The sequence below is a fragment of the Cyprinodon variegatus genome, unplaced genomic scaffold (assembly GCF_000732505.1).
Source record: "Cyprinodon variegatus isolate N-32 unplaced genomic scaffold, C_variegatus-1.0 Scaffold252, whole genome shotgun sequence".
NCBI lineage: Eukaryota > Metazoa > Chordata > Actinopteri > Cyprinodontiformes > Cyprinodontidae > Cyprinodon > Cyprinodon variegatus.
The window spans coordinates 670,916-687,648 of NW_015150705.1; the positions used below are offsets into that span (position 1 = coordinate 670,916).

The following is a 16,733-nucleotide window of genomic DNA, read 5'->3' on the forward strand; positions in this document are numbered from 1 at the left end:
GTTACTTACTACCACAAGTATAATGTTGAGGTATGCCCAGAAAAAACGTTTATAGCCCCGGCCTGTATTAGAGACCGGCCATTATTTACCTCCTCTGACAGCAAGACCAGCCATTATTAGAGACCCGGCCGCTATTGGAATACAGGCCAATATTAGAGAATTTACGGTATTTCCTGTTTGGTATCTTACCGGCTTGTTTTGTTTGAGGTTGGACCCGCTAAAAGAACGAGGTGCGCGAGAACGCTGGGACCCTTTTTCCACTTGGATCCCCGCTCTTTTTCACCCACTTGCCCCCACTTTCTTACTGCCTCAGCCGTATCTAGACCCACAGCTAGTTCCTGATTGTCCCTCTTGCGTTGTGGCATGGAATACACAGCGCAGACCACGCTTTAAAATTGGGCATAAATCAAAAATATCTGCAACAAGCTCACTGCGACACTTTGCTGCTGGAGTATAGCCAGGCCGTAAGACATACGATGTTTGGATTTCGGATTTGCATAAATGACCCCTCACATTCTAAAAACAGTTCCTTACCAATGAAATCGATCTGGTTGGAATCAGCAGAGGTGCATCGTTACAACATTTTATAATGCGATCCGTCCATAATTCCTAATAGTTACGTTTATGTAAACATGCTCAGTTTAACTTTAGAGATATTTGTTTTTCAATCAAAATGTGACCTCAGTCTTCAGCAACTTTTCCTTTGTATGCGTCTTTATCCTTGTGAAGATTCTCAGTCATCCAGGTCATAGCCAATTCGACTTTATTTGCAAGTTTGAAGACATTTCTCTTCCAGGAAGCTTTTTCAGTTCTATCATTCAAATAGTTTTAACTAATGTGAGGTATAAAGCTTATGTTGTCAGGTATAAACCTGAAAACAACTGAAAAGGCAAAGCAGTGAAAAGCTCAATTAACTACACCATTGGCTGTTGTTTTCCTTAGTTAGTTGTAGTGATCACAAATATCCTAGCATTTCCCAAAGGTCCTTTGGATTTACATAAGAGCAAGCAGATACGGATCTCCTGAAAGACTGATTAATGTAAACCAATCATTATCTCTATATAGGTCTAACAAGCATGTAATGGGCTTTTTCCTTGGTAAAGTTCAGCTTATTGTTGGAAGTAACGACAAAAGCTTCTTAAAGATGGCAGAACAGGTTGTGGCCTTTAAAACCGACTTAAGGAGAGGCGTATTTGATCCGGTGCGTGAAAACGCCGTATCCTCATAACATCCTGCGTATGACTGCAAAGCCAAAGTCCAGCAAAATGCAGAACACAAGTGTATCCAATCTATTTCTACGCCATATCTAAGCCTTTGTGTCAAGGCCTGAAGGGACTTGTTTTCCAAACATCTGCAACCATAATAGACTTAACTAACAGAGGCCCTTCCATGAGCCCAATAGGTTCAATTTGTTCTGCTAATCATTACCGGCTTCTCTGCCGCAGTGATGGGCGGTGTCGTTCAATGAGCCTGAATGACACCCTTTGCATGGACGCTCCAGACAAAGAGGGAGACCCTGCTTTTATTTTTTAGGGGGGGACCAGTCAAGCATTCACAAACAGATTGGTAACCAGTCAGGTCTTCAAAGAGACAAAGACAACGGGGTGGGCTGCAGGGATGGGACGGTGGGGCGACTGTGAAGAAGAATGACCTGCCAAATGAGAAAGAAGACTTATTGAAAGGGACAGAGTGGGAGAAAGGAAAAACATATTGAACCGATAGAGAAGCACAACCTTTTGACCATCTGCCTCAGTGGGTGACAACAGCCTTCATCTGTATTTTTAGAGCTGTACAACACACCAAATTACTCTGTCAGAAAGATTAAGGAGAGTCAATGGGCTGTCGAGTGGAAAAAAGGGGCAAAGTCATCCCAATGTGGAAACTTTGCATGTTTGTGTCTGAAGCTACAAAACTTTTAAGTTGTCAAAAAAAAAAAAAAAAACTCCACATGGAGATCATTCAGAAAAATAAACAGGAGCCCAGGCTCCAATTTGTGAAATAAAAATCTCATTTATGTTTAAACATGGTTGAGTACATCTCCAAACTGATTTCAATTTCGTCACCCTTTCCTTCCTGTGGAGAAATTTGCAAAGGACTTGACTCTGAAAACCCGTTTTCGCTGCATTAATTCCATCATTGCTAAAAGGCAGAAATGCTATTTTTTTCCCCTCAGAGCAAAACAAGACTCAGATCTCCATGACTAATCTCCCACTGCGGGTACTGTGTTTTGGTCTGAGTCTGATTTTTTAGGCTTTGTTACAGATTTGGAAAACCGATTTTGTTTTGTTTTTAGCAATAAAGTGGCCAAACATAGAACAGATAAAATCCACTGCCTGGTTCAGAAAAGGTTTTACGGTTATCTTTGCTCCCTTATAATTATGCTGTGAACACTCAGTTTCTGGTAAAGGTAACTGGCCAATATTTAGGATTCATGGAAGGGTTTTTTCGTGGATACATTGCAATTCCCTCTGTCTGTTATCTATTGTGAATGCTCTGTTTCTTTCTTTAATACACGTCTCTGTTTTTTATTTCTAAATTGAGATTAGTTTAACATTTGATATTATTATTATCTTAAGAATGTAAATGGTGAAAGGAAACGTAATATTGACTTTCAATCAGCACCAAAAGATCAGCAGCATTAATCAAAGACTTGTCAGAACAGGCCAAGGACCCCGAAAGAGATGGAGCGGGGAACCCCTAATTATATACATTGTATGAAATTGTATTATATCAAACTGGTCCTATTATCACTCAAATTAGATGGATTAGTGTGACGTAAGTAATTTGACCCTGGGATTATTAAAGTATTTCTGATTCCTGGTTGATGTCCCATCAACCAGGTGTTGTGAATAAAACGATGCCCAGCTTGAAAGAGCTCCTGTGTGTCGCTGAATGTTTGCATTGATGACTAAGAGTAAACATTTATCTGTTTACTTCAGTGTGTTGAATTCATGTTAATGTGGATTTAAAGACATTTCAATTGGTGGAAAAAATTGCAGGGGGGAATATAAAAGAAAAGTCTAATCAACAAAAACTTTTGCGACCCCCATGCAGTACCTCTGTGGAACCCCTAGGGGTCCCGGACCCCTGTTGAAGACCTCCTGCCTAGGGGAAGAAACTGCTACTGTGGGAGCTGGATTTGTTTTGTGTTTGTTAGGAAGGGCGGATTTATTTGTATTGCACATTTCAGTAACTGGAAAGTACATTGGAGTACCATTGAAATTTAAAAGTACCAGCAGGTAAAATGTATGCACAGGATGTGAGGGGTCTGCAGAGATGTTAGCTGTCTGGACAACTCCTGGAAAGAAGGATACAAATACCCCCTACTCCTTGTTCCACAGGGAGTACTTTAGGAGGAATGGAGGGAGGATCTGTTTAACGACAATCTCTGCAGACAAAACCTAACTTACAGTTACGCAAGCTAACATGAACTTAAGCTAAATGAATCAATCCAAAATTTTAAAAAGCTACAATTTTTTCAATTTAAAGGAAGTTTAGCCCTATAAAGCCTGCAACAGGAAATAGACTGTTCTCTAGAATTAAAGCTGTCATCAAATGTTTTGACAAATGAAATAAAAAAGAGTTTTGTATAAGTTCAATTGGATCATTTATTTGCATCAATTTTGATGCTTTATGCATTTATTGATTATCTGTGCATTGCATGTGTCTGATTGTGTAAGTCAGGGTTTTAAGAACAAAAACCTCACACTGATGATGCAGGGTCCCAAGAACTCATGTATCAAATATGATACACTTGGCCTTAAAGGGCTAAGCCAACTTTGAAGAATGTTTCATGTTGCATGTTTTTTGCTATATATTAGCCTTATTTTTAGATAGATACCTTTGCTAATTCTGTTTGTCAGGGTTATTTGTGTTCCTTGATTATTCACCAATGTGTAACAAACTGGGGGAGGTGTGTATTAAAACCAGTCGTGCTCTTAAGGCCACCATTTTTAATGCTTGCTCCACTACAGATATTGGGTCTCTCTGCTTTACTGTATTTATTCAGAGTTTTCGGTGAAATATGCAATCAGACACAAAAGCTTTAATCTTTGCCATTTTTTCAGCATTATTTCCAGTTTCACTAAGATAGTAGCTTAACAAAGCAATACTTACATATACTGATGATATGTATACACTTTATGGAGGTTATATCTTGACTCCAAACTAAGAATAATCCTAATGTTTTCCACTAAAAGTACTTCCACCTACCTACTCTACTACTTTAGATTAAGTGTACTGTATTATATATCTAAAACGATGTATTAAATGTAGAAGGAAAACAGCACACTTTTGGGTGAACTGTGCTGTTTTTATCACTTAGGTGGGTTTATTCTTATTTAAACCCTTAGAGGGATCATGCAGGGGCTCTCGTCTCCTTAGCTTACCATCTACCTCCTTAAACTTCTCTCCTTTCATTCCTCTATCCCATGCTTGCCTGATTTTTCCACCCCTCCCCTCTCGCTGTAATTTCACCCCTGCCCTGCTGTCAATCCTCCTCCCCTCCCTTTCCTCATTCTACTTTCTCCACCTCTTCTCTGTCCACTGCTCGTGGTGGGAGATTGGCGGATTACGCCAGAGCCAGGGGGAGGTTGTCCCACTGATTGTAAAGAGAGGGACAATAGGTCCTTTAGTCTGATTGGGTCCCCAGGTTGGCAACACCCGGAATGAGAGTGCACAGCCAGCCGTTATAGAAGCAGCATGAGAATATGCAAGTTTATTTATATGTAGATAGAGACCAGGGGAAACTTTATAGAGAGGCCAGCAAGAGAGAGCACTCAGTCAAGGTGACTTTAACAGAACTGATGCACATCAGGAGAGTTCTACACTTTTTAGAAAGGGTTCAGGCTAAGAAGAGCAGAGCGATAATAAGTAGACAAACAAGTGGAAGAGGAGAAGACACGGCATAAAAAAGGAAAAAGGTAAGGCACTGACTCATTAGTTCTTTTAACACTGCCAATTAAAATAAACCTTCAAACATTTTAATATTTTCAAGGATGATTTAAAGCTGTCGGTTGTTTTTGTAATTCAATCAGGATGTGACTTAGGGACTGACTGCTGACAAGTAAAGAGTCTGCATGCAGTTTAAAAAGTTTGAGGCTTTAATTCCCTGCACGTCTGCACTTTGCTACTTCAAACAAGCCATGCTGAAGGAGAGGATAGCCTATCTGCCTTTTACGGACCGTCGTTTGGCATTCAGACCTCATTCCTCAGTCTGAGCCAAGGTTCTACTCTCCCAAGATGAGGACTCTTTTTTTTTTCAATTTTACTGTCAAACCCATTAAAGTACAGCCCGTCTTGCAAGGCAAGAAAATAAGGTACGAGATTGGCATGTGCACTCTGGCTGCAGCGTGGAGACGTTTCTTTGCTATTATCATATCAGGGAGAGGCGGTAAAGACGGGCTTGGGGTTGAGATATCTTCAGTGACATTGGAGGCGTCTGACAATGGGCTTTAAGAGGACATGAAGCTTCTCCTTTCAAAGGAGATCCAACTTGCTGTTTTTAATTAATGACACTCACTGTAAACCTTACTGGATGACGCTTATGCAAGGCGACATAACTTTTATCCACCAGTGGTTGGGATGAAAGCCAGCTTGTGTGATTTAATTTCTATACAGTTGTTGGCAGCATTAAAGCCAGAGTTTGTGTTCTGAAAAAAATTAGACCTGACTTTGTAGAGTGTAATTATCAGTATTAGAAATGAGAGATGGCTACCACAGAAGAAGGTAATCTAAGTGAATTAAATTGATGCAAGATAATTAAAATGATTAAAATGCAAAGTTTTGAAGAAGTAAAGTTAGATGAGATAATTAAGGGTAAGTAGCTAATAAAGTCTCTGAAGAGCAGGGGAGGGCAATTCTAGTTCCTGGGGGCCAGTGTCCTTCAACTTTTAGATGTGCCTTTGGTTCAACACACCTAAATTAAGTAATTAGATAATTGAAAGGACTCTGGAGGAACTGACTTCATACTGAAGAGGTAACTCAGCCTTTTGATTCAGGTGTTTTGGACTAAAAGTTGCAGGATACCGGCCCCCAGAGTTTAAAGTGATATTTAAACTTATGTCCCTGTGCATCCATGGCCTCATGTCTACAGTAAGTCAGGTTATGGGGTATCAAATGCATATCCTGCATATGTCAAATAAATAAAACAAATGTTTCAGATGCAAACGAGAAAAAAAAAAAAAAAAAAAAACGGGTAGAAACTCAATTAAAATTGCTTAAAATTTAAAAATTTGCTTTAAATCTTCAGTAGCCAACAAGTTTTATCACCAATGGTTATTCCTATTTATCAAAACTAAATACCCTTTATTGAGTCATGGAATCCAGAGAGGTTGCAGACAATAAAGGATCACGTGTTTATACACTCCATTATGTTTGAATATGAACCTTTTTACAAAACTGCAGAACAGAGAGGAATAAAAACGGGTACTGATCAACATGGCTGCCACCACAAAACTGAAAAATCAGAAGAAATATATAAAAGCTTCAAAATGTGGTTGCTCTGCAATCTGACAGCAGTCTCCTGTTATGCACATATGTCTGAACTCAGCCGCAGGGTTTCAAGACAAATGCCTTTTCATCCAAAGAAAACATTAAGTCGTGGCCAAAAAACCTTTTTTTAAATAAAGTGTTATAGTCTGAGACTAAACCTGAACATCTGGGCAACAAATGGCAAGGTTATAGTTGGCACAAAAACACCAAGGTTATAGGAGGGGGAAAAACAGCCACATCTAAATGTGGTGGTGGGACTATTTTGCAGTGAACATTTCTAAAGATGGAGTTAAGTTTGTGTGTGTGTAAAATTATTGGCTTTGACCCAAAACCTTCAGGCGACTGCTAGACATTTGAAGAAGGATTTTATTATTTAGGATCAAAGGAAACGTGCACAGAAATCCAATCCATCCTAAATATTGAATAATGTCTAAACTCAACCAAAATAGACTTAATGCAGATATTAATCCAAAAAGTGATTCAAGGAAGTATTACTTTAAGGCTGTGCCTTCATAAGTTTGTTCTTTAGTTGATTTGATGATCATTGCCTAAAAATTCTAACAACTGTTTTGGATCCACTTCAAATGGACCCTGAGGAGGGAAATGAAGAAACAGACGGTTGAACAGAAACACAGATGTTGAATTGTGGAAAATGTGAATCGGCTGTCTTGTGGTCGCTGTGGCTTCACAAAGCTAGCTACTCCCCAAACATTAAAAATAGGAGTAATTAAAAACACCTTTACTGTAAACGAACCGCAGGGAGGAAGACGGTGGCTGCTGGGTGCGCAGCTGCACGCTGAGCCCCGGGAGCCTCCCACAATTAAGAGTGGAGGGTTCAAAGCCAGCGACCCACTCCTGGGGGGGCTGCATACGGACGTTCTGAACTCTGTTTCATACCAACACACAAACAAGTGTGTGATGTTGGGAGAGTCTGGCCAGGATGCTCTCTGGCTTTGAAGGCTGCATTCCCGCCCTGAGAGCCAGATAAGAAGCGGTGACCTTCCTCCCGGGGCTGATGGGATGGACTTTTACTTTAAAAACCACAGATCCTGGTCATCTTTATCCACAGAGCAGACCGGGGGCTCCACTGGGAGAGAAACCTGCTCATTAAAGGTTGGAAAAGCCAGAAGCAGATTTCAACTTTATGTTTCAATAAAAGAACTTCAGCAAAACTGAAACTCCTGTTCATCAGCATCTGGTTTAAGGTACAGAGTTTCCTCACTGCTGTCTACCGTGCATAATCAATTGTGGTTAACAAATTGGCCGTGACGTCTCGCCCCAGCGTCACGGGTGATTCCAGTTTTCATGGATCCGCCCAGTTTTTGGAGACCTTTTCTGCACCCTGGGGGGCCTCTTTTTAAAAGCTGATGTGAAGCTAAGCGCAAACATGACGACTGTGAAATTAACACTCCACAGAACTGCTGACCGACCACAACCGGGTGATAATACACAGATCCGCGCCCTAACCCCACACACAGAGGCGCCACTTGATATGTATGATATTTTATTTGAATATATATATATGTGTGTTATTATTATACTTAAAATAGTTAGATCTACACCAGTAGGATCCAAATCAAACATTCCCGCATCCTTTGCGTCGCTGACATTTAAAAAGATTACTTTCAATAAATGTTATTGCTGTTATTTTACCTGTTTAAAGCACAAACACAGACCAAGGAATTAAGAGGGAAAAACAGCCAGATTCTGCTGATTATAGCACTTAATGAACTGATCAATATCAGTCTAACTGCCTCTCTAAAAGAAGGCTGGTTGCTGTTTTCAAGCATACAGGCATGTTGTTAAAACAATACCAGACATAAGTAACGATGTTAGAGAAGCAGCTGTTGTTCCAATTAATTTGGGACAAGCTAAACAGAAGCTTCCAACATGTTCTGCATCAAAACACTTGGTTTACAATGAGGGGAAGCTTATTCACCCTAAAATGAAAAGATGCAGCAGGATCCAGTTAGTATGTTAAATGTTGAAGTCATAGCAGGATAATTTGAGAAGGACTGAACGAGTTTGGACTAATTTGAAAGGTTAAAGGAGAAAATGTTGTTTAATGTGGTGGCAAGCTTTGGATTTAACAAACCACAAGACGAACGGAACAAGAACAGAGGAGTCCGATGTCAGTTAACTATGGGAGAGAATGGTGGAAAATGAAAAATCAACATGTCAGTGCAGAATGAAGCACATTTCCTGTTTTCAGTCTTAATTGATTAATTCTGATTCTCAAGTTTTACATAAATTCTTAGCATCTGCAAAGTGCTCAGAATACATCTTCAGAACCTCTACTTCTTATTTTCATAATTCTTGCTGAAATTTACTGAATAATATGAGTTATTTAGAACAATGTCCACAGCAGTAGCTTCAGTGGACCCTCATGTTAGTAGTCTTGATTTTTATTTTTTATTTTTTGGAAGCACACATAGCCTAATTAATATAGGCTATTAAACCTAAAGCAATATGCATGGTGTTGTTGTTACATGTCAGGTACGTCAGGTAATTGACCTTGAGCAAGGCACCTTACAGCAGAACTGCAGTCACTCCCTGGAAGGACATGGCTATTATTACCAGTACATAGTTAGGGACTAATGCAGAGGACAAATTTCCCACTGGGATCAGCTTCTGGGTCAGTGTAAGCCACTTCTTTGATTTTATTTATTTTGCTCAGGCTTATCAAATGTTGAAAGGGCAATATTATAACCATTATTGTTATTCCATCCATCCATTTTCTGTCACTCTTATCACAAGCAGGGTCGTGAGGGGTGCTGGTGCCTATCTCCAGCTTTCTACGTACAAGAGTCCGACAAAACCTCGGCAGTAAAACAGATGCATCCATCGCAGGGCAACACATAGGCACACAGAGACAAACAACCATTCACACACACACCCAAGGACAATTTAGAGAAACCAATTAACCTAACAGTCATGTTTTTGGACTGTGGGAGGAAGCCGGAGTACCCTGAGAGAACCCATGCATGCAAAGGGAGAACATGCAAACTCCATGCACAAAGACTACGAGCCAGGAATCAAACCCAGAACCTTTAGCCCATCTCATTATTGTTAATAAATAGAAGAAATTTGACTTATATTTAGTAGTAAAATGTCACAGGGGATGGTATGGGGGGAGGGTCTTTTAAGAAGAGCGATGTCATCCCCCCTCAACTTGAGTACTGCGCTCATGTGTGATTTCTGGCCGTGAAGTGAAGGGATGGAGCTGGTTTGGGCTCATTATTCCCACCAGGTGGAGCAGGTCACATCCCTCTGAACCATGTCAGTCGCTCGCCGTTTGTTTTTCTTCTTAAGAAACAAGACTAAAAAGAAAAAGAAGAAAAAAAAAACAGAGCTCACCTTTCTCATTGGTGTCGGAGCGGTTTGATGTAGTCTGTTGTTGACGGATCGCAGTTAATGGAGCAGCAGGTGGACTCGGAGTATGATGATACAACAATATGGCCCATCATTTTCTCACGCCAGCTGCTCCCCCCCTGACAATCACAGCCTTCTCTGCTGTCACTCAAACTCTACCGCCGTCTCGATAAACACCTCTGCCTTTCAGGGCTTTCTCGTTTTTCAAAACAAACGTCGGACAAATTAGATATCTCTGCGCCTCCTCTGCCATTTGGGCTTCTCTTACAGCGTGTTCTGAGTAACAACTCTAAATTGAGTTATTTTTCTTGTGAATGCAGGAGGAATGTTTTCAGCCAGGTGGGCAAAAACCTCTTAGTTTTAAGCTCTTACATATGATTGCACCTCCTCACTCATTGTCCCACCCGTTCTCCTGCACAGATTTTGAGTAGATTTTTTTTTCTGAGTTTAAAGGAACTAAGAAAGGAATGAATCAAGGAAGGCATAAAGCACAGAAAAAAAAAAAAAAACATTTTGAATACGACGAGAAAGGAGATCAGAAAGAAGAAGGGGATCCATGATATGATGATGGAAGGATAAAAGGAAGGGGGAAAAAAGAAAGGTAGGGACCAACAAAGAAGGAACCAAAAGAAGGAAATATGCAAGGAAGGAAATAAGGAAGAAAAATAGGAAAGAAGAATAGATATAAAGAAATGCAACAAGGACAGAAATAAGAAAAGGAGAGAGGAAGGAAGTATGGCAACAAGGAAAAATCCAGAATGTGAGGAACAGCTATTTCAAATTTATTCTTGTCACTTGAATAAAGCAAAAATATTAGCTAATGATAATTACAAAGGATTCTTTACCACAAACGTGTATCTCTGTGATGGATTTAATGCACTAAAGGCATTAAGGCGTTGCTAAGAAGTTAAAACCAACTTGTTTTATTCCAAAACATGTAGCCTACGGCTTGTTTAATTCCATCATGTTGGGTTTATTTGAACAGATCAACAGCAAACCATCAGGTCTCTTTGTTTCCATGAATGGAAAGTTAACAGACTTTCACTGTGTTCAGTAAACTGCGTCCTTCTCTGCGGGTCAAATCGCCAACATTAGCGCCTGAAGCACGTTCTCCTAAAAGCCTGGCTCCTCTCGGTGCCCCTCATCCGTCAGCAGCCTGTGTGGCAGCTGTTGACTTAAACAAGCGAGATACCATCACATTAGCAGCAGAAAGGAGTGTGAAGTGTTTTACTTTGCACGTCGCCTCATTAGGCTCAACAAAACGAAGCAAAACGGCCTGGGTGCAGGTCGTGACCTTTTAGTGGGAGGAGCTGAGAGTGGGGACTTCATAATGGAGAGGAGGCAGCGTGAATGGGCTGAAAGCGAAGGTAGCAACCGGGTCAAGTGTCAGTCGTCCTGCTAAGCGGCCCTCGCTGAGTTTTTTTTCTCTTAACAAACACACGCACACATTGGCCAGCCTCCCGCTGACAATGCAGCCAAGCCTCCCACCATTCGCTGCCTTTTGTGCCTCTTCAACAATGATTAACTGAGTTTGGTGATTCAGAGTCTACAGAAGCACAAGGCTCTCTTTTTTTACAAAACATAATGGAGTCGGTCCATGTGTCAAACAGTCTGCTTTTCTTCCTTTCCTTTGTAGCACCAAACTTTCCTTTCTGCCCCCTGCTTGCAGCCCTTTCATGCCCCTCTCTCTGCTTTCTGGAGATAAATTTGTCTACCTCCCCCCCTGCCTCCAGTTCATTAATGCAAAGAGCAGGCATCCTCATGCACATAAACAAGATGCATATAGAAAGAGGCAGCATGGCTCTGAAAAGATATCGATCAGCTCAAATCAATAACTTAAAAGGCATCTCCTGCTAAAAAAAAAAAATCTTAGAGCTGACCTCCCCGATCTTAAATATTCCTTTGATTTGAGAAGGAGAAATGTGGATGGAGACGGTTTTTAGAAGCCTAGCTACTAAACGCAGAGCCAGAGGGTCTCTGAAAGCTGAGATCTGGAGGGGAGAAAAGGGAAAAAAAAACTCGTATTCTTGTAATGAGCAGCATGCAGCACTGAAGGGAGCGTGTAGAACATGGTGCGCGTACAGCTGAACAAGAATGTTGACAGAAACAGTGCAATCTCAGAACATCACACCCCCGGGCCAATTACACGAGGTGTGAAGGAGCGCACCTCTCCTGATGACAGGAAGGAGGAGAGGAGGGGGGCCTTGTCCAGAGCAGGAGGGAAGCAGCAGCTTTGGCAGGTTTTCTCTGGGCTGTTAATGTATGCGTCATTAAGAATTTGGGCAAACTGTTTGAAAGGTTGCGCCGGAACACCGGGAGGATTTAAATATGAAGCACGACTGCAGCTAGTTCTGTTGGGGTCCGAGCCTTGGTGAGTCCAGGCCTGCCCACCTCTCTGCTGGGGCCTTTTCCTCCCTGCTGGCCGACCAACAGCTTGGTGCCAAATTAACCCACAGAAAGTTTTTCTAGTGCCAAACAAGGCCTACTTCACTGATGTTTTTTTGTCCATTATCCAGACTGTTTTAGACCCAAATTATGTTCTGAATCTACTTTTGGGATAAAAAGCTGAGGGGGATTATGATGGAGCTGTTTGTCTACCCTTCAGAAGCAAATATGCTGCAATGTTTGTAGAATAAAGAAATAAACACACTAACTTTTTTTCAGTTGTGAAATCTCCTACCTGAACTAAAAACCTTTAGCTTAAACAAAGAAAAACGCTCCTTTCCTCAATGCCAACAATAGCTGGTGGATGTTCTGGTCTCTTTGTGTTTGCTCCTCTCCTCTGTGTGACTACATCGGTCTCTGTGTGTTTCCGTCTTATTCAAACACTGAAAACCCGACAAAACCTCAGCAGTAAAGCAACAATCTTCATGCTAAAGAAAAAAGATGAGGCTTTTATCCACAGGTTTGTGACACAAAGGCGATGCAGACGCTCATCTGTCCTCTGCTTTTCTCTCATCTTTTTCAGAACGTCTGCAGCAGGAGTCAGGGAGTAAGTCAAGGCAAAGAGGAGCATCACAATGGGGGTCCGAGTGCATCTCCCATCCACTGTGGGCACCTTTCTGCTTCTTCTGACCCTTTGCTTTGTGACCGCTCTGCCTCAAGCCCTCCTGGATAAACCAGCTGAGGAGGAAAACGCCAGAAGCCCGGCGCTGCTGCAGAGGGTGAAGCGAGGCTGGGTGTGGAATCAATTCTTTGTCTTAGAGGAGTACACCGGACTGGAGCCACTCTACATTGGAAAGGTCGGTGTTGACTGCCAGCGAGATAGCCCACACACACACACACACACACACCATCATGAAGGTACAACCTGAGGAAATGTGGAATGAACAACTCTTCAGCGTGACCTTTTCAGTCGGTGTTGCTGGTGTGAAGCTGAGTCGCTAAGAAGTTTACCTCAAACTTTCAACTAGAGCAAAGCAGCAGATCTTTGAGAGATCTGCTGCCTGAAGGAGGAGAGACGATCAGAGGAGGGCAAAGGCTGGCTTCAAAGGCTTAAAAAAACAAATCAATTTTAATCCCGAGGTCTTCAGACCTTCAGCAAATTCTTAACTCCCACCCCCCCGACCAAAGAAACATGCAAACAACACAAAGCTAATGAAGGGAAGGATCATTTTCTCGGTTTTCTGACCTGGTGTAACTTAACCTGAGATGGAATAAACAGGTTAAGCAGGGAGTTTTATAGCAGCTGTTTGTGAGAGTTTAGGATGGACATGGCTGCCTTTCTTTAAAGGCTTCCCTTGCAGGTCCAACTGGGAATAGACCCAGAGGAAAACTACAAACAAGTTTGCCTATGTCCGATTTTTTGGCCAATATGCAACCTATATCTGATCTTTTTATGGCTGTCTGAACAACACAAATCCAAATTTTTCCAATGCGACCCAGGCCACTTGGCTATGTGGTCCTGAATCTGATACGGATCTGATCTTTTCAAATGAGACCATATCTGAATAGCCAGGTCGCATTCATCCGACCTCAACGCCATTAGTAACCGACATAGGTCACTATTCTGCTTCCTTTCTTGCCACAGAAGCGGCAAGAAAAACAAACACCATGGCAGACGACGATGAGGAGAGCAGTAATTATGTTTAACCATATTGAAAAATTTGAGGTTTTAAAGGAATAGTACACCCAAAACATGATTAGCCTTCATTTTCTACTCACCCCCATGCTGAACAACACTCTGGAGTACTTTTTTGATATCTCAAATGCATCTGGAGATCTGGGAGGCTTCTTGCTGTCTGCTGACATTCAAATAATGGAGGTCTATGGCGCCCGAGGCAGAAAGGTCCATAAAAGTCCACAAAAAACGTGTCAATATTCCTCCATACTGCTCGTCCAATGTATTCCAAGTGTCCTGAGTGGGTAGCGTCCAGAATTTACTCGAAATGAAGTCATTTAGAATGTTTTTATAGGCTAAACAGTAGTGTATAGGATTTCCTAAAAGCGCGTTCACGAGTCTACGGAAACCGCGGCAGACCAAACCAGATGAAAGTGTGCATTCAGCTCGGCAAAGAACTCATGCTCTTCCTCAACACTGAAGTCCTCAGGCATTTTTCTTTCGTTGTTTCTTTCTTTGCACAGGTAAACAGCACATTTCTTCTTCTACGCTTGCATTATCGGCAGAGCAGACGCTGAATGCGCACTTTCATCTGGTTTGGTCTGCTGCGGTTTCCGTAGAGTCGTGAACGTCATTGCGTCCTCTACTGCGCGTGTGGGACACTTGTGTTGTATGAATGCAGTTCACACAGGAGATCACATACAAGTCGCATATATTTGGAAATGTCAACAGAAAAATCGGAATTAAGCATTAGGGCCTGCAGTGTGAACGTAGCCTTAGATGTTCTTTGGTTCTCTTCAACTCGTTGGGTTCATCTTCGCAAACTACTAAAATAGAGCAGCTCTGATCTTTCAAACACCTCTGCCCTAATATTTCTTAGATGAGGCTTCAGCAAAACTTCAGCACCAACACTGCCTCTGAATTTAAAAATATGATAGAAACCTGATATATTAGTATTCTCCATCAACTTTAAATCCGCCACTTGAAAATTGCTGCATTCACTAAACAGCTCTCAAGTCGAGAGCCTGTTAACATTCCTCTAAAAAACGTCTTAAAAAGCCTGTAAAATACCTCCTTCAGGTAAATTATATGCTGTTCTTGAACCATTTGGATCAGATGTAAAAGCTTGATGTCTCTGTGAAGGTAACACTGTGATTTTCGAAACCTGAGCAGTCAGACATGATGTCACTAGTTTGTACTTATTGAAGTTGAAACACAAAACTTTCAGCTGTTTTTTCCTTCATCTGGATTTTGTTTCACATATGGATGAATAAAGACAAGGACTGGTACAATAAGTTAAACAATGCTATAGAGTGTTATCTCCTACAAGGTCCAGCCAAAATGAAGCTTTTCCTCAGTGGTCTAAAGAAAAGATTCTTGAGAAAGTGATGCTCTGATGTTAAAATAATACACTTCATCATTTCACACCACGTCTCCAAAAGGTTGAGGGGCTTAACAGATTATGTTTAACTGGAGCTTCTTAAATTAATTTGCATCAAGCTTGGCTTTACTGAGTGATTATTCAAATCCAGATGGTGTCACTTATCCTTAAAAGTCAGTCTTCAACACTGATGAGAAATAAAATCATGAAAAGATGGTAGAGCCTCTCCTGTTCTCAGTCCACCTCCGTGTTGTTGTTGAAAGCCTATAGGGTTCTGGAAATGAAGCAGGTAATTGACCATGAGTTTTCAAAGGAGGTATAGAGGGAAAGGCTTTGGTTTGAGATGCATCAACATAAAGAACAAGTCTGAAAGCCATGATGCTGTTTTGATTTCACAAATCTGCCTAAGCCTGATGGATTTGCAGGTTGGATGGCAGGTAAGCATGTGAACCAAAACATAAAGGAAAGGCAGCATTGTCTGCTGTTAGGGAGTGATAGGTGTTGTAAAGAGGGCTGCTAAAGCATCCACGGCCCGACAACAAGGAGCTGTTTCACGGCCCGTCTCGGTCACTTCTTTCAGAGGCCACGGATGATGAAAGGCCAAAGCCAGCGTCTTGAAAGCAGTGTGTTTTCAGATAGAGTGCTGAGCCTGTGTGCTCGCCGCTCACGCCTGTTGATTATATACAGCACCGATACCAATGGAGGCATTGAATTTCACTCTGCCAACCTGATGGCGATAAGAACTCGTCATCATACAGAGAGGCCCTCTTAGTACAAAGTAAAGGCTGATTGCACATCAACAGGCTGGCATTTGCACTTAGAGGGCACAAAAGCATCTGATTGCACCAATGGGTCCACAGCAACAAACAGGCAGCGAGCTGTGATTACAGGTCTGCTGCCTGTTAAAGGATTAAAGATATGCATGTGACCACCACCAGGTTCATAGTTTATTTACCTTACCTTACCAACAGGACATGTTACAGAAATGTAACATTTTCTGTCATATAGAGCAGTTTTGCTTCTAAAGAGTTTGGCTTTACTGTATTTAGCAAGAAAAAACAGTGTATAGCTGAGAAAGCAAATGACAGGCTGCATTGTTTAACAATAATGCAAACTACTGATATGAAAACATCAAAACTTTTCAAATAATATACAAATAAATTGTAAAATAAAGGCTCACTGGCCTTTTTATTAGGTACATCTTGAAAGCAGTAGATTGAGCTAAATTTATATTCAGGCTTTATTGAAGATGGCTCCTTCCAGTTGTAACTCAATGTGAGCTAAAGATAGTTGTCATGGTGGGGACAGTGAATCTGAGTGCTCTAAAATTATTTAATATCATTTTTACCAGAGGTGCACCTCTAATTAAGGGAAAAAAAACATTAAATGTTGGTTTTGATCGAGATTATGATCTGGATGCAGGGATTT

General features: G+C 41.4%; 1 protein-coding gene across 2 annotated transcripts in view; it reads left to right on the forward strand.

The window, feature by feature from the left end:
* cdh20 (cadherin 20, type 2) overlaps positions 1-16,733 on the forward strand; it is a 139,467-nt gene that overhangs the window by 88,094 nt on the left and 34,640 nt on the right. Inside the window, exons 1-2 of one of the 2 annotated variants that reach the window (XM_015382189.1) lie at positions 4,582-4,922; positions 12,833-13,106. In XM_015382189.1, the coding sequence (XP_015237675.1) occupies positions 12,885-13,106 (222 nt within the window). In that variant the 5' untranslated portion in view covers positions 4,582-4,922; positions 12,833-12,884. Of the gene's footprint in view, positions 1-4,581; positions 4,923-12,832; positions 13,107-16,733 lie in introns of those variants that run through there. The other variant, XM_015382190.1, reaches the window with a different exon arrangement.